The 26,933-nt window shown below is 66.1% G+C and overlaps 1 protein-coding gene across 7 annotated transcripts in view; it reads left to right on the forward strand.

The window, feature by feature from the left end:
• The window catches only part of DOT1L (DOT1 like histone lysine methyltransferase), a 63,979-nt gene that overhangs the window by 31,656 nt on the left and 5,390 nt on the right, over positions 1–26,933 (forward strand). For 3 of the 7 annotated variants that reach the window (XM_045491325.1, XM_045491327.1, XM_045491329.1), the window contains 20 exons: positions 5,978–6,033; positions 8,322–8,401; positions 12,058–12,126; positions 12,772–12,878; positions 13,127–13,168; positions 14,043–14,153; positions 14,286–14,520; positions 14,908–15,021; positions 15,656–15,747; positions 16,063–16,164; positions 16,430–16,567; positions 17,230–17,355; positions 18,368–18,852; positions 19,043–19,178; positions 19,568–19,714; positions 20,795–20,909; positions 21,855–22,417; positions 22,652–22,854; positions 25,171–25,235; positions 25,717–26,640. In XM_045491325.1, coding sequence (XP_045347281.1) covers positions 5,978–6,033; positions 8,322–8,401; positions 12,058–12,126; positions 12,772–12,878; positions 13,127–13,168; positions 14,043–14,153; positions 14,286–14,520; positions 14,908–15,021; positions 15,656–15,747; positions 16,063–16,164; positions 16,430–16,567; positions 17,230–17,355; positions 18,368–18,852; positions 19,043–19,178; positions 19,568–19,714; positions 20,795–20,909; positions 21,855–22,417; positions 22,652–22,854; positions 25,171–25,235; positions 25,717–26,640 — 3,910 coding nt within the window. Of the gene's footprint in view, positions 1–5,608; positions 5,684–5,977; positions 6,034–8,321; positions 8,402–12,057; positions 12,127–12,771; positions 12,879–13,126; positions 13,169–14,042; positions 14,154–14,285; positions 14,521–14,907; positions 15,022–15,655; positions 15,748–16,062; positions 16,165–16,429; positions 16,568–17,229; positions 17,356–18,367; positions 18,853–19,042; positions 19,179–19,567; positions 19,715–20,794; positions 20,910–21,854; positions 22,418–22,651; positions 22,855–25,170; positions 25,236–25,716; positions 26,641–26,933 lie in introns of all 7 variants that reach the window. The other 4 variants (XM_045491328.1, XM_045491326.1, XM_045491330.1 and 1 more) reach the window with 4 other exon arrangements.

Consider the following 26,933-nt stretch of genomic DNA (forward strand, 5'->3'; position numbering starts at 1 on the left):
GGGCCCCGTTGCCCCTGCGTTCGTGTTCACTTCTTTCCCTCTCCGTAGTCACCGGCCCCAAGCGGGCCGTCGTGGGGCGTGGGCTTTGAGCTGCTTGTGTTAGGGAGTGAGGATTGGTCACGAGATGACAGGCTGGGGCGTGGGGGGGGCTGGAGGCGGGGAGGCTCCCTGTCCCTTAGCTGCTGCTTTCACGCTCGTGCCTCTGCTGCAGCGTGGGAAAGGCACTCCCCAAACCAAGGTCACCCACCCCTGCTCCTCGGTATCTTCTGGGCGTTCTGGGGAGTTCCGTGTTCTGTGCTTGACGTGTAGAGCTGTGAGGTGTGAGGTCGGCTCCCGGATCCTTTCCGGCCACGCGGGCCCCGTCCTTGCAGTCTGCCCTCGCCCCGGTGCTCTGCCCGTGAGGCGTGTCGCACGCCAGTTGAGTGTTTCTGGGCCGTCTGTCCTGTCCCGCTGTCCGTCTCCCTCACCAGCCCGTGCCGTCCGTGTTCCCATGGCTCTGGAGTGCGTCTGCGTTCCCGCAGCGCCCGGCCGTCCTCTGACGTGATGCTTGTCTTTGCCTTGTCCAGATAAACCCGAGAGTCCGTCTGGGGGCGCCCGTCACAGAGCACGCTGGCTCGGGGCCGGGGGGAGCGTGTGCATCTGCCCGTCGGGTCGGGAGGAACCAACATCTTGCCGGTATCTCCTGCCCTCACACGGGGACTCTCCGTCCGTCTGTTGACTTCTTCGTGGAGGTCGTTCACCAGGGTCTTGTACTGAGCCTCGTGTAGGCGTCCTACACGTTCCGTTAAGGTTATGCTTGAGTCTGTCTGTCTCGGAGCTTACGTGAAGGTCTTTTTAGCCTCCGGTTCCACTCGTTCGTTGCCCGTTGATAGGAAGGCAGCTGACCTTTGTGTGTGGTTTGTTCGCAGGCAGCAATACCCTTACTCCGTGACTGTTGCCGTAACGGCTGGTTAGTTCCAGGTTTGTTTGTTGGTTTGTTCTCTGGATTCTTTTGATCCTGTCGTCTGTGAACACGGGCGGTTTTACGCCTTCCTTCTCGATCTGCGTCCCGTACGTCTGTCTTGCTGTGCACTCCAGCATGGCGGCAGACGTGTGTAGGACGCTGTCACGAAGAGAGAGCGGCCCCCTCGCCCTGGTCCTGATGGCATCGGGGAAGCTTCGGGTTCCTCACCGTGGAGACGATGTGCGTTTGCAGGTGTCCCGTGGGTGCCCTTTATCAAGCTGACGTGGTTCTCGTCTGCCTGATTTTGTCGAGAGGCTTCGTCATGGAGGGCCTCTGTGCGTCTGGCGTGAGCCTGTGCTCTGTCTTTGGCCCGTTGATGTGGTGAGCGGAGCCAGCCCTCCCGCCAGGGTGGATCCCACTCGGTCGTGGCGTGCGGTCGTTTCCACACGCTGTGTCGGATTTCCGGGGCGCTCCCGTGTCCTTGAGAGATATCAACCCATTTTCCTTCCTGTGGAACATCTTTGGTTCTGGTGTCAGGGTGAGGCCGGCCTCGTAGTGGGGAGGTGCCCTTCTGCTCCTTTTGGGCCAGGACTTGCCCATCCTGTCTCCTGGTGGGATTTCTTCCGGAGTTTTCTCCCCTCCGTGAAAGGCGAGCAGTCCAGCCTTCCTCCTGTGCCCCTGTGTCTGAGGTCCCCTGGTGTTTGCTATCCGGGCTGAGTGCGCAGTGGGTCCAGTGGGTTTGTTTCCAGGGAACTTCTTCCCGCACGGTCCCCCGTATCTGCTGTTAACGCTGGCTGTATTCCCAAATGGCTTATCGTTTTCCTAAAGCTGTGACTTCCTAAATTGTTTTATTTCATTTTTGTTTCTTAAAATTTTAGCTTAGAACGCGAACAGGGGAGAGGGACAGAGGGAGAGAGCATCTTAAGGAGGCTCCGCGCTCAGCCTGACACGGGGCTCCGTCCCACGACCCTGGGATCGTGACCTGAGCCAAAACCAAGAGTCGGACGCTCATTGACCGAGCTACCAGGTGGCCTAGGTTTTCAAGTTTTCGAATGCTTCCTGTTTCTGGTGACGGGGTCAGGCAGCTGCAGCCCACAGCGTAAAGGTTCCGAGATTTCCCGGAAACGGCTGGTGTTGATCCGCGCACGGCCTCCGGCACTTTGTCCGGAGCCTGGTTTTAGCCTCTGGCGTGTTCCTCACGGCTGGAGTAAGAGACAGGGGTGAGGCTGGGGGCGCCGCGCGCCCCGGGCGGGCCTCTGCTCCCCCACCTCCCCTCTTCCCTTCCTCCCGTCCCCATCCAGAGTCGGTGGTGCGTCAGAGCCTTGTGGCGCAGTTGGTTGGCACGCAGGAGGGGCTCTCGTTCCTCCCGCACTCGTCGGCCCTGTCGGGGCCCCAGCGAAGGGGCAGGGAATGGAATTTGGCTGGAAGGACACCGGGGCACGGCCTCGGAGTGGTGTGTGGACGAGCAGCTGGCCGTGCCCCTGGCGTTCTGTTGCCGGCTGCACGCGGCCCAGCTCCAGCAGGGTGTGGTGGATTTGTGCCGACCGTGAGCGCCCAGATCTGGCGGGAACTTGTGTCCTGGGTCTGGCGAGGCCGGCCTGCCAGCTTTCTGTGGCTTTGACCGGGCGTCCTGGTTGGCGGACGGAGCCCCGCTCCCGCTACTTAAGGACTGAAGAGGAAACAAAGCCAACGGGAGTCTAAAAATAGCCCAGTGTGCTTCTCCGGGCCAAGGCTCCCTGGGCGGCCGCCTCGGTCCCCCTCCCGCCACCACAGAGGTGCCGCCCAGCCAGGGTTCACCCTGCCAGCCTCGGCACCCCACCCCCACCCACCCCCGTCCTGCAGCCCAGCAGCTGCCAGGCGCCGGGCCCCCTGACCCCTCACGCACCCCTCCTGTCAGAGCCGCTCCCCCCCCTACCCTTCTGCTTGGCTTCTGTCTGCGCGTCTGTCTGACCTCAGGGCACCCCCTCCGTCCCTTCCGCCTGGGAGGTGCTCTGTCCAGCCCCCGGGGCCCCCATCACACAGTTCACGGTGAGACCCGCCTGCTGCTGGCACCTGGCGGTGGGCCTGGCGCACAGCAGGTGTCGTGCGTTGAGAGTCCGGTACCTGGGGTGCCCGTGGCCTCGTGGAAGTGCCACGTGGGGAAGGTGCCAGAGTCTTTATGGACCGGCCTGTGCCCTCGTGGGCAGGTGCCTCTCTGGGAAGTGTGCGGGGGCCTCCCTCTGGGCGCGAGCCGCCCCTCCGGGCCTGTCCGCGTCAGGACGGCCCAGTGCTGCCGGCGGGCAATGCCGTGTGGCCCTCGGGGTGGCTGGGCGCCGTGGTGCCTGCAGCTTCCTCCTTGGCCGGGTCATCCGGAGCCCCGCTCTGGGCTCACCTCCCCTCTGGTCTTGGTCTGGGTCGAGCTGCTGGCGACCCGGTGCTGCTGAGAGAGAGGATCTGGCCGTCCTGCGGAGCTGCGCCGTGTCCGTCTGTGGGTTGGGCTGCCCACAGTAGGTGGGCCGCAGGTTAGCGAACATCGAGTGACGGAGGATGCAGGGCCACCTGACCTTGGGTGGGGGCAAGCTGGCTCTCTCCGTTCTCGGAAGCAGGCTCTCGTCCCCTCACCGGAGACGTGTTCCTCCAGGAGGAACCAGCAGCCTGGGGTGGGGCTGCAGGGGCCCCAGGCGGATGATCAGTGGTTTCTGGGGAGGGCGGGGAAAGGTGGTCATGGGGACTGAAACCCTCTGCACCTGTGCATGCCGGGGCCCTCTCACGCGTCTCCCCGTTTCTCTGTAGAAGGAGGTCTCGGGGTCCCCTGGGCAGGGGCGCACGGGAAGGCCACGCACGTCCTTCTGAGCTCTGTTAACTCCGGAGCGCTGGGCCCAGCGGCACGGCCGGCTCAGCTGGTCACTGTGCCCGTCGCTGCCCTTGGATGATCGCAGCCTGCCTGTGCCCGGAGCAGGCCTGCAGGGGCTGGGTGGGCAGAGCCTGGACACCGGCTGTTTCCTTGCTTGGAATGTGAGGCCGAAGCTCTACAGTGCTGCTGTGGATGGTGAGCCGGCCTCCGAGGTCAGGGACCTGGCCACGGCAAGAGACACCTGCGGCACCCCTGTCCGTTCCCAGAACCCCACCCTACGGGCAGGGATGTGCCAGGAGGGCCCTCGAGGGTGGGGGTGTTACGGGAGGACCCCCAGGGCTCAGTAGATGGTGGTCCCCAAGCGCCAAGGCTGGGGTTTATACAGAGAAAGGATAGGAAGCAAGATGACCTCTGGGCGAAGGCGTGTGGGGCAGGGGTGGGGACACCGGGCCAAGCTTCCAGAATCCTCTCCCAGCGTGTCCCTCAGGATGTGCTTAATTCCCCCAAACCGACACGTGAGGTGTGGTCTCCAGGGGGCGTAGAGACCCAGCGCCCAGGTTCTCACCGGGAGTCGGTCAGCAGGCCCCTCTGCCGGGCTCGGGCGGAGACCCCAGACCCCAGGAGGGGAGCAGGTCCTCGGCGCAAACGTCGTGTCTGCACAGACAGCTCCGGGACACGAGCCCCCCGCCGGCGAGGGTGGTGGGAGCCCCGGAGTCCCGGTCCGGACACCCCTGAGGGCCGGCCTCGTGAGCCGGCCTCGGGGGAGGGAGGTGTCAGGCCTGTGTGGGCTCTGTCTTGCACAGGACAGTAAGCACTTTGGACTTGAGCCACTCCTGAGGCCCTCAGGGCTGTCCTTGGGAGTGCAGGTCCTGAAAGTTCCACAGGTGGGGAGGGGGTTCAGAGACAGGATGACTGGGGTGTGGGCAGCCCCCACAAGGTGCCAGAGCGCGTTAGGGTGACGGCCCCTTCTCCCCATCCCCCATGCCGTGCGCTGTCACAGCACATCCACCGCATGCTGCCCTAGGCGGTCTCCTCGCCTGTGCACCGGAAGACGGGCCTGGCTTGGGCCCTGGCTCACGGCCTCGTGCCCTGGGGCAGCAGCACGCAGGACCTTCTCTGCTGGGTCTCTCTTCCGTCCCGTTGTGAGAGCCTGCAGGGCCGGTGCCCCGTTGGGCTGCTGTCTTCATGAGAAGGGTGCAGGTTCCGGGTCCCCTCACCGCATGTGTGGGGGTGCAGGTGAGGGCAGTCACCCCCAACCCTCGGCTTCCATGAGCCCCGCCCTGTCCGTGGATGGGCCTGTTCTGGACGTTTCACCCATGCGGACTCACACCCCGCGGGGCCTCTCGTGTCTGGTTCCCTCCCTGAGTGTCGCGTGTTCGGGGTCCGTCCGCGGGGCGGCGGGGGTTGGCGCCTGGCTCCTGCTCGCGTCCGGGGGACCTTCCTGTGTGTGGGGGACACGCTGGTGGACCTTTTGGGTTGTTTCCACGGTTTGGCTCTTCTGAATCACTCACGCTGCCGAGATCACGCGTGCGCAGGATCTTGCGTAGATGTGTGTTTTCCGTTCTCCGGTGGGCACCGAGGAGCCGTGATGACTGTCTTTTCAAAGAGTGATTCAGTTAGGCTTCTTGGCTTGTGGAACGCCACGGCTGTGGCCGCGTGGGTTGTCACGAGCCGGGTGCTCCCGGGCGGACTTGGGCCCGGAGTCGCCATGTCCGTCTGCCGCGAGCGGCAGGGAGAGCTGGAGGGAAGGTGCCTCGGGGCCCTTGCAGGCGGACAGGCCGGCGCAAGCCTGGGGTCAGATGGACGCCCCGGGGGGTGTTTGTGTGTTGCAGAGAGCAAGCCGTGCGGACGCTGTCACCTGGCGGAGACCTGTGCCCCGGGGCGCTTCCTGAGTGCCTCGCCAGCGGGTGGGAACAGAAGCGGCCGTGCCTCGCGGTCCCGCGGCGTGTCCTCTGGTGTAGCTGGAGCCTCCGGCCCACCGTCTTGTTGCCCTGTGTGTGCCCCGTCCCTGCTCCGGGCCGCTGTGCAGTGACCGACCGTGGGTGGTCCCGTAGCCCCAGGAGCCGCCGTCCCCTCCCCCGTCTCACGTCCTCCCCACTTTAGCGACCGCGCTCATCTCATCCTCTCTGCGAGGGCAGGGCGGGCGGGGCGCGACGCCCAGGGAGGCCCCACCAGCCTCGCTCCTGTTCTCTTCCTTCCAGCTGGAAAGAGGCGACTTCCTCTCGGAGGAGTGGAGAGAGCGGATTGCCAACACAAGGTAGGGTCCGGCCGGGCGGGCGCCCCGGGGGAGGGTCCGTGGCCATGGGGCACGAGCTGTCTTTCTCTCCCGGCCCCTCACCTACAGCAGAGCGGGGCGGGCGGGGGTGGGGAGGTGGCCAGGCCCCGGCTCCCACTGCCCATCCCCTGCCCCCCGGCCAGCCGTGGGGCTGGCTGTCCGCACCCCTGACCCCTGAGGGCGGCCGGCTGGGGCGCTGCAGCGCTGCCCACGGGCCTGCCCTGGGCCCAACACGGGTCTGCGGCCCCTTCTCTGGCCTCCTGCTTGTTGGGTCTCCCCGGACACAAGTCAGCCTTGCCAGCAGCAGCCACTGTCTGGGGGACCTGGCAGTGTGGCCTCTCTCTGCCTTTCCTGCAGGCTTACTGCCTGCTGCCCTGTGTTCCCCAGCGTCTGAGCCTGGGGGCAGGTAGAAGGCAGGGAGTGGGGTGGGGGGGGGGGGGAGGCGGCTCTTTGCAGAGTGTGTCCCTTTGTGGCGTTCCTGTGACAAGTCCCCCATCTGTGCTGGGTCCGCTCTGGTCTCCCTGCCAGCCCGGTCTTCCCTCTTTTCCTGAGCCCCTTTGTGCTGACCCCATGAGCATCCCCATCGGTAGGGATGTGAGGGCTCTCCAGCGGAGAGGAAGCCCCATCCTCACCGAGAGCTGGCTAGCAGCATCCAGGCCCAGGGGTCCCGTCTCTGGTTGCACTGGCGATGTGAGAGCTCATGGCGAGCACACCGCCCCCCTGGGCCTCGCCGCCCCTGGTCCTGTGGGAGAGCAGGACGGGACTTGGACCCGGAGAGCATCCCCTGACGTGCCCCAGGCGCTCTGCTTCTGGGCCCCCTCCCCAGCAGCCCCCTTATCGTTAGGGTGTCCGCCCCTGCTTTGCCTGGCCTCAGTGAGCTTCTGGTGGCTTCCGAGACATGAGACCGTGGCTGCCTTCAGAGCACCCTTCTTCGGTCAGGGCTTATTGCACCCAGCTCTCTCGTCGGGGCTCGGTCTCTCAGCCCCCAGGGACGCCTGTGCCCCGGCCTGAAGTCCCACCCGCCCTCCTTCCATGCGGCACTGTGGGGGGAGCTCACTGGGTGCTTCTGCGTCTCTAATGCCTGTTGGGTGCGCTGTCTGTTCTCGCCCTGCTCAGGCTCCCCAGGACCATTCTGTTACTGGGTGCAGTGACGGTTTTCAGGCTTTTTTTTTTTTTTTTAATATTTATTTTTTGGGAGAGTGTAAGCAGGGGAGGGGCAGACAGAGGGGGACAGAGCTGTCAGCACAGAGCCCGACGCGGGGCTCATGAACCGTGAGATCATGACCTGAGCCAAGGTCAGACGCTAAACCGACTGAGCCACACAGGCGCCCCAGGTTTCCAGGCTTTTTAATTTTAAATTTTTTTTTAACGTTTATTTATTTTTGGGACAGAGAGAGACAGAGCATGAACGGGGGAGGGGCAGAGAGAGAGGGAGACACAGAATCGGAAACAGGCTCCAGGCTCCGAGCCATCAGCCCAGAGCCCGACGCGGGGCTCGAACCCACGGACCGCCAGATCGTGACCTGGCTGAAGTCGGACGCTTAACCGACTGCGCCACCCAGGCGCCCCCAGGCTTTTTAATTTTAAACTATCAAGACTTAAATCGAGCAGCGAGGGGACAGCCATCGGCCCTCTCTCTGTCTTCCGTCACGTTCCGGTGAGGAAGTAAACTCCCTGTCCGCAGTTCTGGCGGCTGTGCCCAGTTCTCGCTGTGGTGTAGTTTTTACTTGGAGGCCCTTAGGTAGGGAGACAGGAGCCACACGACCGTGCACAGAGCCGGGTTACTCGTGGGCTCAGATGAGCCAGCGGCGTGCTGCTCGTAGAGCGCGGCCGTCCGTCATTCCTCTTGTGGGCGAGAGCCGGGCCTGGGCGGGCGTGGGGCGGCGCGGAAGAATGGAGAAGGGAGGAGCCACACCCTCCCTGGGGACGAGTTCGCTTCTGGTCCCACGGGTCCTCTCCTTCTGCCTCGGTGTCCTCACACCTCTGTCCCCAGGGGACATCTCTGCGGTCCTGTTTCGGCCCCAGGGGCCTCCTCCCGGCAAGCAGGTGTCCACCTTTCCTCCAGGGAAGCGGGCAGCCTGGATGTCGAGCCAGCAGCAAGCCGGGCTCAGCGTCCTGGCCCGCGGGCCCCGGTCGCACCCCCCCCCCACCCCACCCCCCGCCCGGGCTGGGGCGCTGGCGGAGGAGGCCGTGGCATGGTGTGCCCTGGAGTGCTGTGCGCGTGTGCGGATGGAGCCTTCGTTGTACTCAACTGGAATATTATTTTGCAGTGTTATATTTGTGAATAACTTTGCCTTTGGTCCTGAGGTGGATCACCAGCTGAAGGAGCGGTTTGCGAACATGAAGGAAGGTAACGCGCTCCCCGTAACCCTGCCCTGCGTCGCCCCGTGCCCGGTCTGTCTGTGGATCTGGCGCCGGTTGTGGGGCTTGGAGCCCTTGCCCGTGCCCGTCAGCCTCGGGAGCGGGGTTCCGCTGATGGGACCCGGGTGGGCGGCCAGACTGACGAGTGGGCCCCAGGCCGTGCGGTTACGTTCCCGTTTTGCGTAGACACCGAGTGACTTCTCTGCACAAGGATGTCCCCGCTTCTGCCGCAGGATCGCTCGGTCCGTGCCCGAAACTCAGATTTGACTGGCGTCCCCATTTTATCTGCTGGCCTAACCTGGGGGCGGTGAGGGCACCGGGGCCGTCCAGACCGGCCCCTTTGCTCTTCCTGGGTGTTCCCTGTGTCTGGGCCCATCGCCGCCCGGCTGCCTCCGCCTTCCGTTCCCGGTGGTGGGGAGGAGGGACGGCCCCTTCGCTGTGTGTGAGGCTCCGACTCGCGGCCACAGCTGCTCGGCACGGCTGTGGGGGGTGCCGCGGAGGAGCCTGGGTGCCCGCACTCTTGTTCTCAAGCCAGACGTGCGCCTAGGGTCGTGTTTCCCTCGTGCCCGTGAAGGCTTCTAGGTTTGCCGCTGTGTTGGTGCTCTGGTGGCGTGTGAGGCCCTCCACGGTGTCCGGCCTGAGCCGCCTGGGGAAGAGTGTGTGTTTTCTAAATCTCGGCCAGCTGAGAGTCAAGGCTGCGTGCCGAGGTGCAGCCTCTTGGCAGCCTCACGGCCACTTCACGGCCTGGCACAGCCAGCCGCTCCCTCTGGGGGAGCACCTGGGAACGGCCGTCCTGAGTGGCGGCCCGAGGAGCCTGTGCCGTGGGGCCGCGCGCCCCGCCCGCACGCCCTCTGTGGCTGTGGGACGAGGGAAGGAGGCTCCCTCCGGCTCTTGGCTTCTGGCCCCGGGAGTGGGGTCAGGGCCCGCTCAGGCCGCAGGTGGCCCAGGTTAGGTGTCTCCTCTCCCTTCGCCGTGCCAGGGGTTTCCTGGTGTGCTTGGAATGTCAGACGGACGAGAACATCCCGTGTAGAATCTTCTCAATAGGTGGGAGTCAGCTAGTTTGTTTGGATACCAACTCGGCCTTTGTGAGTGCCAGTGGGCCACACGGCATGATGTGCTCAGACTCGGAGCGTGGGAGAGAGAACCTGGCGAGCTCCCGGAGGGAGGTCGAGGCGCCAGCACGCTTGTGGGCTGTAGGTTGCCCCGGGCACCCCGTGGGCCATGGCGGGTCCTCCTGTCTGTCTCCGCGGACGGGGGCCATGTCGCCTGGCCGTTTGCTCTCCTCGGTGTGCAGCCTCCTGCCTGCTTCTCGTCCGTCCTCACTGACCCAAGAGTCGAGATCGTACTTGTTTCTCCCCGGGGAGAAAGGTCAGTTGGGCCGAGCCCTGTGACGCGCTGAGCCCCGCGTCCTTGGCCGTCGTGCACAGTGTTCCAGGAGAGAGGAGCCCACCGCTCGTGGGTCCAGTCTGCGGCCAAGTGCTCAGACCCTAGCTCGGGACTCGCCTCCCCACAAGCGCCCAGGGTGCATGGCGGCCGGGCTCCGGGTGGGGGCCAGGGGCTGCTGCTGTCCTCGTTAGAGCTCTGACCTCAGGCGCTCGTCCTTCTCCGGGTCCTCCGGGCATGAGCACGACTGGCCTGCGGGCGCCCGGTGGGGTGTGCCCTGGTGGGGGAAGTGGGCCTTGAGCTGTGGCTGTACCGTGAGGTTGTGTGTGCCGTCCTCACACTGTCGGCCCACCCGGGGCCTGGACGGGAAGCCCCAGAAAGTGCCCTCATCCTTAGCCAGTCACTGCAGTTCCTAAAGCTACAAGAACTTTCTAGACTCGTAGGTGGCCTGCATGTGACCTCAGTGCTCCCGGCCAGGGAGTGGCACCTTCCCAGCCCCTCCCACCTGGGTCCTGTCCCTAGCTGTAAGAAGGCCCTGGGTGCCCTCTTCACCCTTGTTGTTAGGAACGGGATTGGGTCCCCTGTGTCTCGTGATAGAAGGTTTTGAGCCCGTGAGAGGGTCGCCCTGTGTAGACACAGGCGGTTGCCGGCTGTCTTCAGCACCGACGGCCGCGGGTCGTGCACACGTGTGTCTCTTGGTCATTTTGGAAGAGTGAGCGGTGGCTGTCCCAGGGTAGGGACCGAGCCGTGCACCTGCCCCAGGACGGACCGGGGAGCCCCTCCGCCTGCTGCCCGCCCGAGAGCTTGCCTTCCCGCCGCCCTGCCCTGGCCAGGGGCCTCGCGGGCTTTGGCTCCAGCACGTCTCCTCCCTGCTCGTCGGGGACGCCTGCCGGGCCCTCGGGCTCGCCGTCCCGCGCGGCGTTGCTCTCCGGGTCTCTGCATCGTGCTTTCCCGTGGGAGGGCTGCCTGCCGAGCCCTGCGGTCCCGGCCGCCGGCCGTGACCTCCTCCCGGGCCCTCGCGGCACCGGCTGTTGCCGAGTGGGCAGCGCGGGGTGCCGGGCTCCTAGCGGGAGCGCCCGTGGACCCGGCGTTTATCCCGCTTGGCACCACGCTCTCAGAGGCGCCCTGGGTTCCCAGCGTCCCACGGGGCTCTGTTCAGCCCCTGGCTGCGAGACCTCTGATGCGACCCCGCGCGCTCTGTGAGCTCTGGCTCGTGCCCTGGCACGACACGTCCGCCCCGACTCCGCCCCTGGCCCGGCGCTGGGCCCGTCACCCCCCCCCCCCCCCCCGCTCCCAGGGGGCCGGTTCTCAGGACCGGGTGGGGCAGCGGGTGCTCCCGGCGCCGGGGGTCATGGCGGGCTGGCGTGTTTGTGCCCGTGTGCGTCTGTGTCTGTGTGCGTGTGTCGAACTGCACTCAAAGGGAGTTTTCCATTTGATTGATTCGTTGATAGAGAGGAGGGAGGGTGCACAAGCAGGGGAGGGGCAGAGAGAGAATCCCCAGCAGGCTCTGTGCTGTCAGCGCGGAGCTTGACGAGGGGCTCAGTCCCACGAACCGTGAGATAGTAACCTTAGCCAAAAATCGAGAGTCGGACGCTCAGCCCACCGACCACCCAGGTGCTCCGGGACTTTTCCAGTTTGAACGTGACCTTATTGTTTTCCTTGACTTCTCCGACTGGCTCTTTTTTCCCTCATACGGAGAACCGTGGCTTCTGGGAGCGCGTGTGTTTGTTCGCGGTGTTTGTCACGCACGCGCCGCGGACTCCCTCCTGAGCCCGCAGATTCCTCTGTGAGTCCTCTCTCCTTAGAACTCTGCACACTGGGGATGACATGGCCCGGTGCTGCTTTTGGGGCTCTAGGGCTTTGCCTTGGCTATCGATTGCGGGACACGTCCCACAAGCACGCAGACCGTGGGGGGGGGGGGGGGGGGGGGCGTGCCAAGTCACTGTCCTCACTCCCGCCCGGTCTGTCCTCACAGATGGGTGAGCCCCCAGCTGGGACCTTTGGGTCCGAGGTCAGCACCGTGGGGCCTTGGACCGTTGTCACAGGAGAGCAGCTGGCGGGACAGAGTTAAGCTGGGAGGCGGCACCTGGTCCAGCTCTTCCTCGTAGGAGGCGGACGGGACTCCGTCCCGCTGCTGGGCACGCGGTCGCTGTCCCCGCCCCTCCTGCGGCTTCCCCTCGCTCCCCTGACGTCTGTCTCCCTCTCGTTTGTGTGCGTGCAGGCGCTTCCCCACGAACGGCAGTAACTAGGTTTGTGTTTCAGGCGGCAGAATTGTGTCCTCGAAGCCCTTTGCGCCTCTGAACTTCAGAATAAACAGCAGAAACTTGAGCGGTAAGAAGTTCTTGGTTGCCGAAGTATTAAGATCTGTGATTTCCGGCATCTGGCTGTGTCAGCATAGGGTCTGTCCCCCGGCACTGCTCACGTCAGGGCAGACCGCCCCCTGGGGGCATTCCTCCCCACCCCCCCCCCACCCCCGCCCGGCCCCTGCCCCCACCCCATGCCAGGACTGCCCTGGTTGTGATGACCACAGACGTCCCCAGACCTGCCCTGTGTCCCCTGGGGGCAGAGTGGCCCCGGGTGGGTGTCGAAGGCGGGACAGGTCAGGAGAACTCAGGGAGGGGTCTGTCACAGAGGTGGCTGTCCTGCATAGCATGGGCCGCACCTCAGGCCCCTGGGCCAAGCCACGTGGGCCCCGGGGCTCATGACCTCTTGTGTGCTGCTGGGGGCTCCTGTAGCCACGTTGCTTTTCAGTCGCCCTCTAAGTGGTCTCCGACCCCACGGGGGCTTGTCGCCATCCTCCTTGGACAAGCCCCTCAGGGGAGCGGGACTGATGTGAGCACCTCACCTGGCCTCCCACCTGTCTCTTGTGAGGAGGGAGGGAGTCCCCACAAAACCGTGCAGAGCCTCCCCACCCCCACACACCCCGCTCACCCCTCGGGCGCAGGAGGGGCCCTAACCGCAGCCCTTTGTGTGCAGACATCGGCACCATCATGCGCGTCGTGGAGCTCTCGCCCCTGAAGGGCTCTGTGTCCTGGACGGGGAAGCCCGTCTCCTACTACCTGCACACCATCGACCGCACCATAGTGAGTGCCCCACGCGTGCGGGGTGGGGGGGCCCGGCGCTCTCCACGGCCCCAGCCCTTGCGTGGGGCGGGCCTTGTCCCGGGTGGCTCGTGACAGGGTCGGGCCCCACACGCTGGGAGCCCGGAGTCGGGTCGGCCCCTACAGACGTCCGCCTGGCCGCTGGCTGTGCATCCGGGACGTTGCTTTCGTCCCGAAAGGGTTGGGGCTGACTTCTAATGAGAGTTTTCCTTTCCTTTTTGTATTTTTAGCTTGAAAACTATTTTTCTAGTCTGAAAAACCCAAAACTCAGGGTAAGTCTGTGTTCTTCCCTCGCCTGAACAGCGTGTGTGTGCTGCCTGTTGGGGTGTGCGGGTTGCAAGTGGCCACACACGTGCAGGTGCTGGTCTGTGTGATGGGGTCTGGGTCACGGCCCTGCCCGCGCACTCCCGCCTCGTCCTTAACGGCCGCAGCTGGGCCACGGTTCTTATGCGCGTTTCGGCAGCGGGTTGAGAGGGTCTCTGAAGTGGGCTTTGGTGACGCGGGCATTTGTGCTGAAGGGCGGCGAGCGGCCCTCGTGCTGTCCCGGCCTGAGTCGCCATCCGAGGGCAGAGCGGCCGCCCCCGCAGCGGGGCGCCAGCCTGGGTCCTGACTGCGCCGGCCGCCTGGTTCCTGTATTCCTCCCGGTGCTCACGCCCTCCCCGCTGCGGCCTCGTGGCCACTGTCCGTTTGTTCCGTACGTCTGTCTGAGAGCTTTTCTTTCTTTCTGGAGACTCAGACAAGTCCGCGTGCAAGAGAGGCCTCTCGGACGGCCAGCTCCTGCCACCTGGGGCCCCGTGTCCTTCCCACCGTAGCCGGGCACCTGTGCCCACAGCCCTGCAGCTGCCGGCCCGCCCGGGTGTTGCCAGGAGCCCAGGCCGGCGGCAGCGTCTGCCCTCGGGCACAGGCCTCTCTCGGCGTGGCGGTGTGGCAAAGCTCGCCGCCCACGGGAGGGAAAGGACGGTCGGGCGGCTCCTCTGCCCCACGGTCCGCACGGTCTGCCTAGGGGTTGGCGGGGGGCGGGGGGGCTGCACTCCCGGGCTCCGCTGTGCCTCGGTGTCCCCGCCTGTGCTGGTGGCGCACCGCGAGCCGTGCAGCAGGGCCCGGCCGAGCCCGCGCATCTGCAAACGCCCACCGCTGGCTTTCCAGGAGGAGCAAGAGGCGGCTCGGCGCCGGCAGCAGCGAGAAAACAAGAGCAGCACGACCACTCCCACCAAGGTGCCCGAGGGCAGGGCTGCCGTGGCCGCGGACACCCCCGTGGTGAGCGCTCGCGCGCGCCCCCCCCCCCCCCCCAACGCTCCGTGGAGGGCGGCTCCCGTGACTTACCGGGAACGCACGTCCCCGACGAGGGCATCGCGTCCCCTTGACGTCCCGCCACCCGCTGTCCGCTAGGACTCCGGTGCCGAGGAAGAGAAGGCTGGGACGACCTCCATCAAAAAGCCGTCCCCCTCCAAAGCCCGGAAGAAGAAGCTGAACAAGAAGGGGCGGAAAATGGCCGGCAGGAAGCGCGGGCGCCCCAAGAAGATGAGCGCTGCCAACCCCGAGCGCAAGCCCCGGAAGAGCCAAACTGCACTGGACCTCCTGCACGCCCCGGCCTCGTCGCAGACGGCGGCGCCCTCGCCACAGGGTGAGTCGGCCGCGAGCGGGCCCACAGCCCCCCTCACCTCTCCACCTCGGGGCTCGGGCCGCGGTGACGGCTCGTGCGCCCAGTGGCTCGGTGCCACAGACGCACTGGGGCGTCCCCCGGGCCTGTCTACGCCCGGGCGCCCCGCCCCGGTGCGGGTCCTTGCCAACATCCTGCCGACCCAGGCTCTGGTGAAGAGCTGGGATTTCTTCGGTCGCAAGGGGACGCGTCTCTGCTTCCGGAACTGCCGGGATGTCGTGTCTGCCAGCGTGCTTGGCCGACCGTGTTCGGTCGTGTCTTTACAAAGACCTGGCAGTTCCACGGAACGGACTGGCCGGGCCCCGGGAACGTCAGTCTGCCGCTGACGCGTGAACCTGCTTCTCCCCGCAGATGCGTACAGGTCACCTCATAGCCCCTTCTATCAGCTACCTCCCTGCGTGCAGCGGCACGCCCCCGACCGGCCGCTGCTGGCAGCCACCCCGCCCGCACTGCAGAAGCTGCTAGGTGAGCCGCGGCCTGGCCCGCAGGCCCCCACGCTGGGCACCCCGGGCCTCAGGCTCAGTGCCGCCAGGTGGCGCCTGGGCCTTGGGTCGGCCCGGCCCCCTAGTCGCCTGCCTGAGGTCGGGGCTCCACCCCAGGGCATGTGGGGCCATTTCTGGGGGGGGCGTCTGTGGCTGTCGGGACTGCGGTGCTTCTGGTCTCGAGGGGGCGGGGCCCAGGATGCCGCGCGGTGCTCCCCAGAGAACAGTCCGGGCCGTATCTACGGCAGTGGGTGGGGGGGGCCCCGTCTACGCACGCGCTCAGGATGCTAGGCCGGGTGCACCTGGTGCTCGTCTAAACATCAGGCGAAGGAAACCCCTTCCGTGCCTCGGGCGTCGCCGGTTCCCTCGGTTCAACATCAGTAGCCCGTGTTTACCAAAACACCGGCAGATTCAGTAAGACGGCCTTGCGGGGAGGACGACACCGGGGAGCGGTGGCAGGAGCCACGAGGGGCTGCAGAGGGCACCGAGGGCCCCGGGCTGATGGCAGGAGGTGACCTCCAGCAGCCTCTGGGGACAGTGGCCACGCCCTCCCACACCGGTTTCTGAAGGGCCCCCCGGGGTCACGTCTGCAGTGAAGTCATCTCGCTTCCTCCTAGAATCCTTCAAGATTCAGTACCTGCAGTTCTTGGCCTACACCAAGACAGCCCAGTACAAGGCCAGCCTTCAGCAGCTGCTGGACCAGGAGAAGGTGAGCCCTGCCCTGGGCACCCTCACGGAGCGGTTCTGCCCCCTGGGTCCCGAACGCTGCCGGGCTGTCCTGGGCCCGGAGGCATAACCCGGCAGGGGCTCCCATGCCGTAGGAGCAGTGACGGTCTCCGCAGGCCCAGTCACCTGCCCCTGCAGGGTCTGGAGAGGCTGCGGGACGTTGCTCCTCACCGAGCAGCGATGCCCTCAACCACTGAGATGGGCCAAGGGTCGTCGGCCTTCTGGGCCGGGGCATGTCCCACCGTGGGAAGGGGCGTGGGGGGACGGGGCCTCCCGTCACCGTGCTGCGCCCCTGCAGGAGAAGAACGCCCGGCTGCTGGGGGCCGCACAGCAGCTGTTCGGCCACTGCCAGGCCCAGAAAGAGGAGATCAAGAGGCTCTTCCAGCAGAAACTGGATGAGGTAGGGGTGCCGAGACCGCATCACCACCCTGGGCGGGCAGCGTGCGGGCCAGGGCACGGCCCAGGGAGTGGAGATCTGGAAGGATCTTCTCCTTCCTGGGGTTTTGACCTTTCAGCTGTTCTGACGGCGGGCTCCGGAACGTGGGAGGGCTCGCGCCCCTTTCCCGGGCGGCCGCCCCCCCGGCCCCCTCCTTGCCGGCCCCACCCCTTGCCCGCCATGGCGCACCCCCGCACGAAAGCCCACCCGTGCTATCGTGTGTCCGCAGCTGGGGGTGAAGGCGCTGACCTACAACGACCTGATTCAGGCGCAGAAGGAGATCTCGGCCCATAACCAGCAGCTGAGGGAGCAGACAGAGCAGCTGCAGGAGGACAACAGGGAGCTGAGGAGCCAGAGCCTGCAGCTGGTGGGCGGGGGGCGGCCTTCTGGGGCACACGGGGCGGGGAGAGGGGCGGGGGAGGGGGCACATGGGGCGGGTGGGGGGGGGGCCTGGAAACGGTCATTCTGTGTGCACCCTGGACAGGCCGGGTGACGGTGCTCGTGGGGCCCGACGTCCTTCCCGAGGATGGGTTTCCCAGGCCCCCCCTCGCCCCCCTCACCCGACTCCAGTCCGGCTCGTTCTGGGAGCACCGAGGTCCCTTCCTGGGCTCTCAAAGGACGCGGGAGCCAGCGGGGCCCAGGGACCTGCCAAAGGCCCTGACGCTCTCACCAGACGTGGCTTTGTAGGTGGCCCAGGCTTTCGCGTTTCTGCCACCCGTGCTGGGCTCCCGAATGCGCCCCTAGGGCTAGGGCGCAGGCCTCTCGGGACCTCGCTCCCACGGGGCCCAGGGCACGTTGCTGGACGGGCAGGAGCGCCACTTCTCACGGGGCCTCCCCGTTCGGTCCTGAGGACACTCATCTTGTCCCCCTTGGGCTGCCTTCTCAGCCTCACCTTCCCCTAGCGGGTCCCCTTCTCTGGGCCTGCAGGCCCTCAGGGACACCTGTCCAGTGTCTGCCCTGTGCCGGGCGGACCTGCGCCCACCCCGCCCTCCCCGCGGGCTCACGACTGCGGCCTCCCCGTCCCCGCAGCTCAAGGCTCGGTGTGAGGAGTTGAAACTGGACTGGTCCACGCTGTCGCTGGAGAACCTGCTGAAGGAGAAGCAGGCCCTGAGGAGCCAGATCTCCGAGAAGCAGAGGCACTGCCTGGAGCTGCAGGTGGGGGCCCCTCTGGGCTTTGATGCATCACGAACGCGGGAAGTGCCCCCGCCAGCCCCCCGAAACCACCCTGCTCCCGAGGACAGGATACGCGTTGTGTTGCTGCAGCGACGGCGGCCCTGATGCCCCATCTTGGCCCCTGGGGTGGGGGTGGGGGGTGGGGCGCCGGGCTTGGCGTCCGAGGGGCCCCACTTGCTCCCGGGGCGGCTCGGGTTCCATTAGAAACCTGGGATTCCCTCGGCGCCCCTACCCACCTGGGCTGGGGGTGGGTGCCGAAGCGGCCCCCGGGGAGGGCAGTGCTCGCGCACCCCGCCCCAGAGCTTGCGCTGCTCGCTGAGGACGGTGACGTGTGCGTCCAGGTCAGCGGGACGCACAGGGCGAGAAGGAAGGGGGAGCAGAGGGGCCCGCGTGTCCTCACGTTCCTCGGCTGCTGGCTGACCGGGTGACCCCACGACCAGTTGTGCTCACTGAAGGGTCGTGGCCCAGGCGTCCCCTCCTGCTGAGCCAGCAGCACGTGGCCCAGAGAAGAGGCCTGCCGACCCTGTCGGCCGGGCCGGGCCCTGTTTCCACAGACACACCAGCAGGAGGAGCTGCTGGGCGCTGACCGTTCCGCGTAGTAAAGAGCGAGGTGCTTTCCTTACGGGAAAAGAACAAAACAGAGAGGCCTCAGAGGGGGCGTCTCGTGTCCCCAGTGACCGAGAGGGAGCGCGGCGGGAGGGCTCCTCGCGGACGGAGCGCCCGTAGCCTCCTTCACAGACGGGGCCGCCCCGTCCCGTTCCCTCTCCCACGAGTGCGCGTCGGCAGAGCTGCTCTGGACGCCCCGGAGCCTCTCGACCCGTGCGGGGTGGCCGGCGGCGCTGGCTTCTCCGTCACCCACAAAGCCGGCCCGCGTCCTTCCCGCCTTCCTGGGCCCGTCCCTCGGGTGCCTTGCTGGGCGCGGCCCGGCCGGCCGGCCGGTCCCCAGGCCGGTGGCGGCGGCGGGCCTGACCCGCCCCCCCCTCCCCCCTTGCAGATCAGCATCGTGGAGCTGGAGAAGAGCCAGCGGCAGCAAGAGCTGCTGCAGCTCAAGTCCTGCGTGCCGCCCGACGACGCCCTGTCGGCGCACCTGCGCGGGAAAGGCGCCCTGGGCCGGGAGCCGGAGGCGGACCCCGGCCGGCTGCACCTCGACCTGGACTGCTCTAGGTTCTCCCTGCCGCACTTCAGCAGCGCCAGCCCGGAACTCTCCATGAACGGCCACGCGGCAGGCTACGAGCTCTGCGGGGCGCTGAGCCGGCCCCCGTCCAAGCAGAACACCCCCCAGTACCTGGCCTCCCCGCTGGACCAGGAGGTGGTGCCCTGCACCCCCAGCCACGGCAGCCGGCCGAGGCTCGAGAAGGTGTCTGGCTTGGCCTTGCCGGACTACACCAGGCTGTCCCCGGCCAAGCTGGTGCTGAGGCGGCACCTCAGCCAGGACCACGCGGCCGGCGGCAAGACGGCGGCCGGGGAGCTGCACCCGCGGTGAGTCTGCGCGTGGCACGCGCCAGCCCTGCTCTGGTGCCCCGGGGCCACCTTGGGGTTCTCAGGGTGAGACCCCAGCGGTTCAGAAGAGATTCGGGGCGTTTGCTGGGCCCGGGATGCCAGCTCTGGGTGCAAAACCCCAGCTCCGGCGGCTCCCCGGAGAACGAACCAGAGATGCGTCTTCTTCCAGAGCCGAGCACGCCAAGGAGAACGGCCTTCCGTACCAGAGCCCGGGCATCGCCAACGGCATCAAGCTGAGCCCTCAGGACCCCCGGCCCTCATCCCCCGTGGCCTTACAGATGACAGGGGAGAGGGGCAGCGAGAAGGTGAGGGCAGGGCGTGGGCTGTGCGGGGCGCTCGGCAGGCATCCTGAGCCAGGTGAGGGCCACGCCAGGCTTCGGGGGGGCCGGGGGTGAGCCTGGAAACGGTGCTGAGCCCCTGTGGGAGGCTGTTGCCCGCAGGCTCGAGGAGGAGGGCGGTGGTTTCGTTCGTGAGCAGAAGGCGGCAGGTGTGAGGGGCAGCGTGTGGGTCACGGCGTGGGGACCTGAGGTTGGGGGGAGGCGGGACCCTGAATTTTGGGAGGAGCCGTGGGGGGGTTTTACTAGGACAAGGGGCCTTCTCCTGTGGCGGGAGGTCCCCGTGTCCTTCCGGTGGTGCTCGCGGCCCTGCGTTAGCGGTCAGCAGGAGCAAGGAGGGTGTGGCCATGTGTCTGCAGGGTTTGAAGGAGCGTGCCTACGCCAGCAGCGGGGAGGCCATCACCAGCCTGCCCGTCAGCATCCCGCTCAGCACCGTGCAGCCCAGCAAGCTGCCCGTCAGCATCCCTCTGGCCAGCGTGGTGCTGCCCAGCCGCGCCGAGAAAGTGGTGAGTGGACGCCGGGCGGGGAAGGCCCTCGCGCTGCAGGGGTGTGGGGTGTAGGCAGAGGGGGGTCTCGTTTTATTGTTTCCCGCAAGGCCTGGTAGTTCCCTTTTGTGAGCTTGTGCGCTGGTACGTTCGGAGCGGACCGCCCTGCTCCGGGACATTGGAACGCCCAGATTCCGGGGCTCCTCACGGTGACATTTTCCCGTGTTTGTTTCAGGTCTGTTTTTGTAAAAGGGGGTGCGCGTGGGTGGAGAGGGACTAAAAGTCTGGATTCGGTACAGGCGTGCAGCCCGTCTCCCCTCCTGCTGGCTCACCTTTGGCCGTCCCGCCTCACGTGTGTGCCCCCGCGAGTGGCAGAAATGGCAGAGTCTCGTGCGATGCAGGCCTTTCTTTGTGTTAATTGAGATACGAGTCACGGACGGCCCACCCACGTAGAGCGTACTTTAGTGGTTTTAATACGTTCAGTTACGCAGCCGTACCCGTTCACAGGTTCATTCACACAGGTGGACTCCCACCCCGTGTGGCCTCTCGTGTCGGGTTCCCTCCCTGAGCGTCGCGTGTTCGGGGTCCGTCCGCGGGGTGGCGGGGGTGGGCGCCTCGCTCCTGCTCGCGGCCGAGGGACGTGTGCGTGTGTGGAGGGCCACGCTGCGCTTCTCTGTTTGTCCGAGGGCGGACGTTTGTTTCCACCTTTGGCCATCGTGGATCACGCTGCCGTGAACGTGCACGCACAGGTTTGGTGTGGGTGGCGTCTTCGCCCCGTTCCATACAGGAGTGGAATCACTGATTACGTCATAGCTGCAGCTCGTCCCGTCTCTCCTTGATCCCTCCGTCCCTAGCCTGACATTTGCCGTTAGCCACAGCTATCCTTTCGAACCCAAGTCGCCTTGTCAGAACCTTCTGGTGACTGCCCACGGTGCTCAGACCCAAGCAGGTCCCTTTCCTCCTATGTGCCGGCTCTCACCTACCTGCCGTTCTCCCTGCCTCCGGCCCTTTGCACCTCCTGTGGCTTACACCTGGGACACTCTTCTTGACCTTCACCTGCCAGCCCAGGCTCAGCTGACAGCACATCCTTTTTCTCCACAGAGAAGCACCCCCAGCCCCGTGCCGCAGACCCGAGAGTCCTTGTCCACACTTGAAAAGCAGATGGGCGCTAATGCGCACAGCGCCGGAAGCAAAAGTCTCGCCCCAGCCCCTGCAGGTCGGTGGGCTCCTCCTGCTCCTGGGTCCCTGCCCCTGGCCCTTCCCCCGTGGCCCAGCTGGCCCACCTCCTCCCGGCCGTGGGGTGTGGGGTGTTGCATCGGGGCTGTCGTCACGCAACACGACCGGCTCTAGGCGGTTGGGGGCTTCTCGTGTGGGCTTCGGCAGGGCTCGCGACCCTCGGGCCTCGGCTTCCCGACGTGAACGTGCTCGCTCTGGCTGTATTTCAGCCCAGGAGATGGGCCTCAGCCGGTAGGTGATGTCCTCGTCAAGCTGCTGTGGGCGTTTCTAGCCCGGTGCCGGTTCTCCTTCAGGGAACGCCAGTGGTTGAGGCCGCACGCGCCAGCAGAGGCCCCACGGACTTTCTGTAGCAGCCAGGTGGCACTCCGCGGTCCGTTGGGTCTCTGCCCCCCTGTGCGGCCCTGTGGCTGGAGAGCGCGTGGCCCGGGATGTGTGTGCCGACGATAGCGTTTACACAGCAGGCGCCCAGACCGCTGGACCCACGGGCTGGTCTTGAGTTAGCCGGCCCCCGTGCCGACACGCGGCCTGTAGGAGGGGAGGCTCTGCCTCCAGTCCCTGACACAGCAGGCCCCCTAGCGCCGGGGCCGGCCTCGGTCTGCACAAAAGACGTTCGCGTGCTCAGGGCTTCCCCCACGCTTGGTGAGGCTCCCGGGGCGGGCCGTGAAAGGGCTCCCTGGGGGTGCCCAGCGCGCATCCAGAGCTGCGGGCCCCCAGTCCAGAAGTGCCGGGAGCCCAGGGGCGCCCGGGGCTGGGCGGGCATCTCTCACACCGCCGAGCTTGGTTCGCGGGCGCCTGTGTCTGGGTGCTCGAGGGAACCATGTGTAGGGCAGGTTCGTGGGTGCTGAGGTCCCTCACCAGCTGCACCCGCGCGGGTCCCCTTGGCCACTCTGCGCTGGGCTCCCCTGAGAAGCTGTCTTTTCGGCAGGCTTCTACGCGGGCTCGGTGGCTGTCAGCCCAGCCCCCCTCGCTTCCGGAGCAGATCCCGGCACCTTTGACGAGGTCCCCAGCGCAGGCGGTCTGTTTGCCAGCGTGGGGTCCTGTGGCTCCACCCCGCAGCACCCGCCCCTGCTGCCGCAGCCCCGCGGCTCTGGCGCAGCCTCGCCCGCCCACCCGCTCTGCGCCAGCCCCCGCCTGGGCGGCGCCGCCCAGGGTCCGCTCCCTGACGCCAACAAAGGGGACCTTCCTCCCGAGGCCGGCTTCTCGGACCCCGAGGGCGAAGCCAAGCGGAGGATCGTCTTCACCGTCTCGGCCGGCGGGGGCAGCACCAAGCAGTCGCCTCCCAGCAAGCCCAGCCCTCTGCCTACAGGCAGCCGTGGGGACGGCAGCCAGGGCCACGGGCAGGACAGCCGCAAGCGGGGCAGAAGGAAGCGGGCGGCAGCGGGGACCCCCGGCCTGAGCTCAGGCGTGTCGCCCAAGCGCCGGGCCCTGCCGTCCGTGGCCGGCCTCTTCACGCAGTCTTCAGGGTCCCCCCTGAACCTCAACTCCATGGTAAGGCTGGGAACGGGCGGGGGCGGGAGGGCGTGTTCTGTGCCCAGCCCGGCCGGGGCGGCAGGGCTCCCGGAGCACAGCCAGGCCTCGGCCCCCTCGCCCCGGCACTCCCCCGGAGGGTCCGGTCTGAGATCCGGAGCGGGTCTGGGTGGGAGGGTCCCAAGCACAGCCCTGGGTGTCGGTGCTCTGGGAGCCTGTTGACGGGGTCGTGCTGTGTCTGTGCTGGTCCCTCAGGTTAGCAACATTAACCAGCCTTTGGAAATCACGGCCATTTCGTCCCCTGAGAGCCTGAAGAGCTCCCCTGTCCCCTACCAGGACAGCGACCAGCCGCCCGTCCTCAAGAAGGAGAAGCCCCTGAGCCAGACCAACGGGGCCCACTACTCCCCACTGACCTCGGACGAGGAGCAGGGCTCCGAGGATGAGCCGGGCAGCACCAGGTGAGGGGGGGGCCAGGCAGGGCGGCTTTCGCGGGAGGAGAGGCCCTCGTGGTCCAGCGGGGCCCCTCCCAGGGTAGGGCCCGGGTGAAGGACAGGTGGTGTCCGGCTGCCATTAGTTGGGGGGCACGGGGGGCACGACCCCTCGGCTGCTGTCCACGGTCCCCCAGAGCGGCCGTCTTTGGGCGGACAGTGTCTCCGGGGTATTGGCCTCCGCTCGGTGAGTTGCTGTCTGTGAAGGGCCTGGGCCGCCTTCCCACCCACCCGAGATTCAAGGTCCAGGGCAGGGCCAGCCACCCGGGTTTGGAGGCCCCGGCGTGGGGGCCGCTCTGTTCCTCGTCCGGGGCGCAGGCGGCCACGGCAGGAAAGTGCTCGAGGAGGCCGAGCTCTGCGCTGCTGGCGAACGCTTCACCCGCGGCGTGATGGGTCGCAAAGGGCTTCTCTTTTGTGCGTGGCGGTCTCACTGGCGCGGATTCCCGCAGCACGTCTCTGTCTGGAGCGCGATCTGGGGGTCGGGGGCGTGTTCAGAGTGGTGCAAACGTCGCTCGTGCCAATTGGAGGAGGTTGTTGTCACCCCGAAAAGAAGCCCCCTTACCCGTCACTCCCTGCCCCTGCCCCAGCCCTGGCTCCCACCATCTACTCTCTGTCTCTGTGGACGGGACTCCTCTGGGGACCCCCTGGGAATGGGGTCACGCGGGACGTGCCCTTCTGTGTCCGGCTCCTGTCACTGCGCACAGTGGCCTCCGGGTCCCTCCACGTGGTGGCAGGCAGGAGGACGTCCTTCCTCCCTGGGGCTGGGTCACATTCCGGCGTGTGGGTGGACACACCGTGTTTGTCCTTCATCCACGGAGGGACCCTGGGGTGGGTGTTGCCACTTTTCAGTTCATGAGGACGATGCTGCTGTGAAGTTTCACACACGTGTTTTTGTTTGAAAATGTTTCCAAAAAAATAGTGTTTCCCGTTCACCCAGAAGTCGAATTGCTTGGTCACGCGGTGACTCTGTTCAGCTTCTTGCGGAACCTCCAGGCTTTTCCGCAGTGGCTGCCGCGTCTCACGTCCCCTGGCCGCGGGTGAGGGTGCCAGTTTCTCCGCGTCACTTGTTATTTTCTGGTTTTGTCATCTACCTACCTATTTACGATTTTTTTTAATATTTATTTTGAGAGAGAGGGAGAGGGAGGGAGAGCACCAGTGGGCGGAGGGGAAGAGAGAGGGAGACACAGAACCCGAAGCAGGCTCCAGGCTCCGAGCTGTCGGCACAGAGCCGGACGCGGGGCTCGAACTCACGGACCGTGAGATCGTGATTAAGCGGAAGTCGGATGCTTGACCAGCTGAGCCACCCAGGTGCCCCAACTGTTTTTTTTTTTTTTTTTTTTTTAACGTAGCAGCCATTCTTACGGGCACAGCGTTTTGTAGTCGAGGGTTCCTTCTCTTTCAATCACCAGTGACGGTGAGCGTTCTCTCGTGCGCTGCTTGGCCATTTGTGCGTCTTTGGAGAAACGTGCGGCCAGGTGCTCCTTGTGTGTGGCGTCGTTGGGTGGGTTTTTGTTCGACTGTCAGAGTTCTTTACGTGTTCTAGACGCCATCCTTTATCAGAGGTCTGATCCTTGAACGTTTTCTTCCTTTCTCTGGGTTTTCTTTTCAGTTTCTTGCTGGTGTCCTTCGAAGGGCAGAGTTAGATTTTGGTCCAGTCCCATTCCTTTTTGCCTGCTTTTCTTGCCTGTGCTTTCGGTTTCTCGTCTAGGGTGATTCATTCTGTGCCTCTTCCGCGTACCTAAGTTATGTTTCTAGGAACTTTGCACTTGAGTGCTTTTGTTTTGTGTTGGGAATGGCCAACCTAGTAGTTTCCAAATCCTTTTGGAACTTTTCCTGTGTTTCTGGAGGTCATAGCATTCTTGGCACGCTCTCTGGAGATACTGACACGTAGAACATACAGATTTGGTGCTCCTGTGAGCACGTGCTGCCGGTCACAGGGGACACGCCGTAGATGAGGCAGCGCCTGTAGCCACAGCTGGCCCCGAGATTTGACAAAGCTTGGGAGGCAAGTTAACACCGAGGTGGCCCCAGCAGGGACTTGTGGGTGTCTCTCTGTGTCGGGAGATGGCGCCCCTGTGCCTGAGCCTCGGCCCTATCGCCTGCCACTGGCGGCGTCCTGCACAGCACATGAGAGGCCTGGGAGGCACAGTTGCCTGTAAAGGGGTCTGAGGGCAGGCGGGCTGCGTGCCGCCTGCCTCCCCGCCTCCCTAGGCAGCAGCGTGCACACACGGCCCTCTGCCGTGCAAATGGATTTCAAACATCTGCCGCCTATGTTTTTCTCGATAGAATTGAGAGAAAAATTGCGACAATCTCCTTAGAAAGCAGATCTCCCCCGAAAACCTTGGAAAACGGTGAGTGACTTTCCTCCCCGTCCTGTCCTGTATCTCCCCCGGGCTGAAGGTGACTCAGCCCCAGGGCGTGGCCTGGACGCTCGGCTTCTAGAATGGTCTCTGGGCAATGTTGAGTGCCACCTGCGTGGACAGCGGGACCTGGAAAGCCGTCCCCACGGCTGTTGGTCCCGGTGCTGCCGGGCAGCAGTCCCGTCCCCTTCCTGTTTGGCCCAGGCCGGAGTCTGACTCTCTGTGCTTACACGCCTGCCTCGTCCCCTCTCGCACAGGCTCTGGTGCCCGACTCCCCTCCCGCCCCACCCTCGGCCTGCTTGGCACCACCCGGCCCCCCTCAGCAGGCCTAGTTATGGACCACAGCACGCTTCCCTTGGGTGGGAGGGGTGTCTCTGAGCCCCCGGCCCCTCAGAGGCCCAGCACCTCGTCTCCTGCCCCGCTCGGCCCTCGGAGGTGCCTGCGCCTCACGGGCTGCACGTCTCCTCGGCAGGTGGTGGCCTGGCTGGGAGGAAGCCGACCCCTGCCGGCGAGCCAGCCAACAGCAGCAAGTGGAAGGCTACCTTTTCGCCCATCTCCGACCTCGGCCTGGCCAAGTGCGCCGACAGCCCGCTGCAGGCCGGCTCCGCCCTGAGCCAGAACTCCCTGTTCGCTTTCCGGCCCCCACTGGAGGAGCCCGGCTCGGCCGACGCCAAGCTGGCCGCCCACCCCAGGAAAAGCTTTCCCGGTGCCCTGTCGGGGGCAGGCGGGCTGAGCCCAAGCAGCAACCCTCCCAACGGCTTCGCCTTCAGCGGGGGCCTGGCCGCCGACCTCAGTTTACACAGCTTCAGTGATGGTGCTTCTCTCCCCCACAAGGTCCCCGAGGCGGCAGGCCTGGGCGCCCCCCTGAGCTTTCCCGCCCCCCGGGGCAAGGACAGCGCTGCAGAGCCTGGGCCCTTTGTGAACAAGAGGCAGCTGGACGGCACGGGCGGCCCCAAGGGCAGGGAGGCAGGCGAGCCGGGCCCCCCGGCGTGCGGGCCCCCGGACAAGGCCTCGCTGGCGCACGGCAAGCCGGGCAAGGGCCGGGACCGTGAGCCCGACCTGAAGAACGGCCACAACCTCTTCATTGCGGCCGCCAACGTGCCCCCTGGGGGCCTCCTCAGTGGCCCGGGCCTCGCCACGGCGGCGTCCTCGGTGGTCAGCGCGGCCCCCTCCGCCCAGGCGCACCGCCCCTTCCTGGGCACATTTGCCCCTGGCCCGCAGTTCGCCCTGGGCCCCATGTCGCTGCAGGCCAACCTGGGCTCGTCTGTGCTGCAGTCCCTGTTTGGCTCCGTGCCGGCCGCCGGCCTGGTGCACGTCTCGTCCGCCGCAACCAGACTGACCAACTCGCACGCCATGGGCAGCTTTCCCTCCGGGGTGGCAGGCGGCGCAGTTGGAGGTAGGCGGACGCGCGTCTCTCTCGTGTGACTCTCGGGCCGACGCCCTCCTGGACCGCCGGGTTAATGACAACTGCTTTCCAGGTTCCCTTGCAGGGCCCCCTAAGGGGCGAGAGGCTGTGCCCGTGTGTCCCCTCGGGTCCACTTTGCACCCGTCACCTCGTTCCTTTTCGTGAGCTGCAGACGCGCCTGTGGCGTGGGCAGAGCGCCCACGCGTGAGTCGGCCTGTGTCAGGTCCTCGGGCCGTGACGGTGTCCCTTGTACCTTCGGGAGAGCTGGCGCCACGACTAGGGCT

This window comes from Leopardus geoffroyi, chromosome A2 (genome assembly GCF_018350155.1).
Source record: "Leopardus geoffroyi isolate Oge1 chromosome A2, O.geoffroyi_Oge1_pat1.0, whole genome shotgun sequence".
In the NCBI taxonomy this organism is placed as follows: domain Eukaryota; kingdom Metazoa; phylum Chordata; class Mammalia; order Carnivora; family Felidae; genus Leopardus; species Leopardus geoffroyi.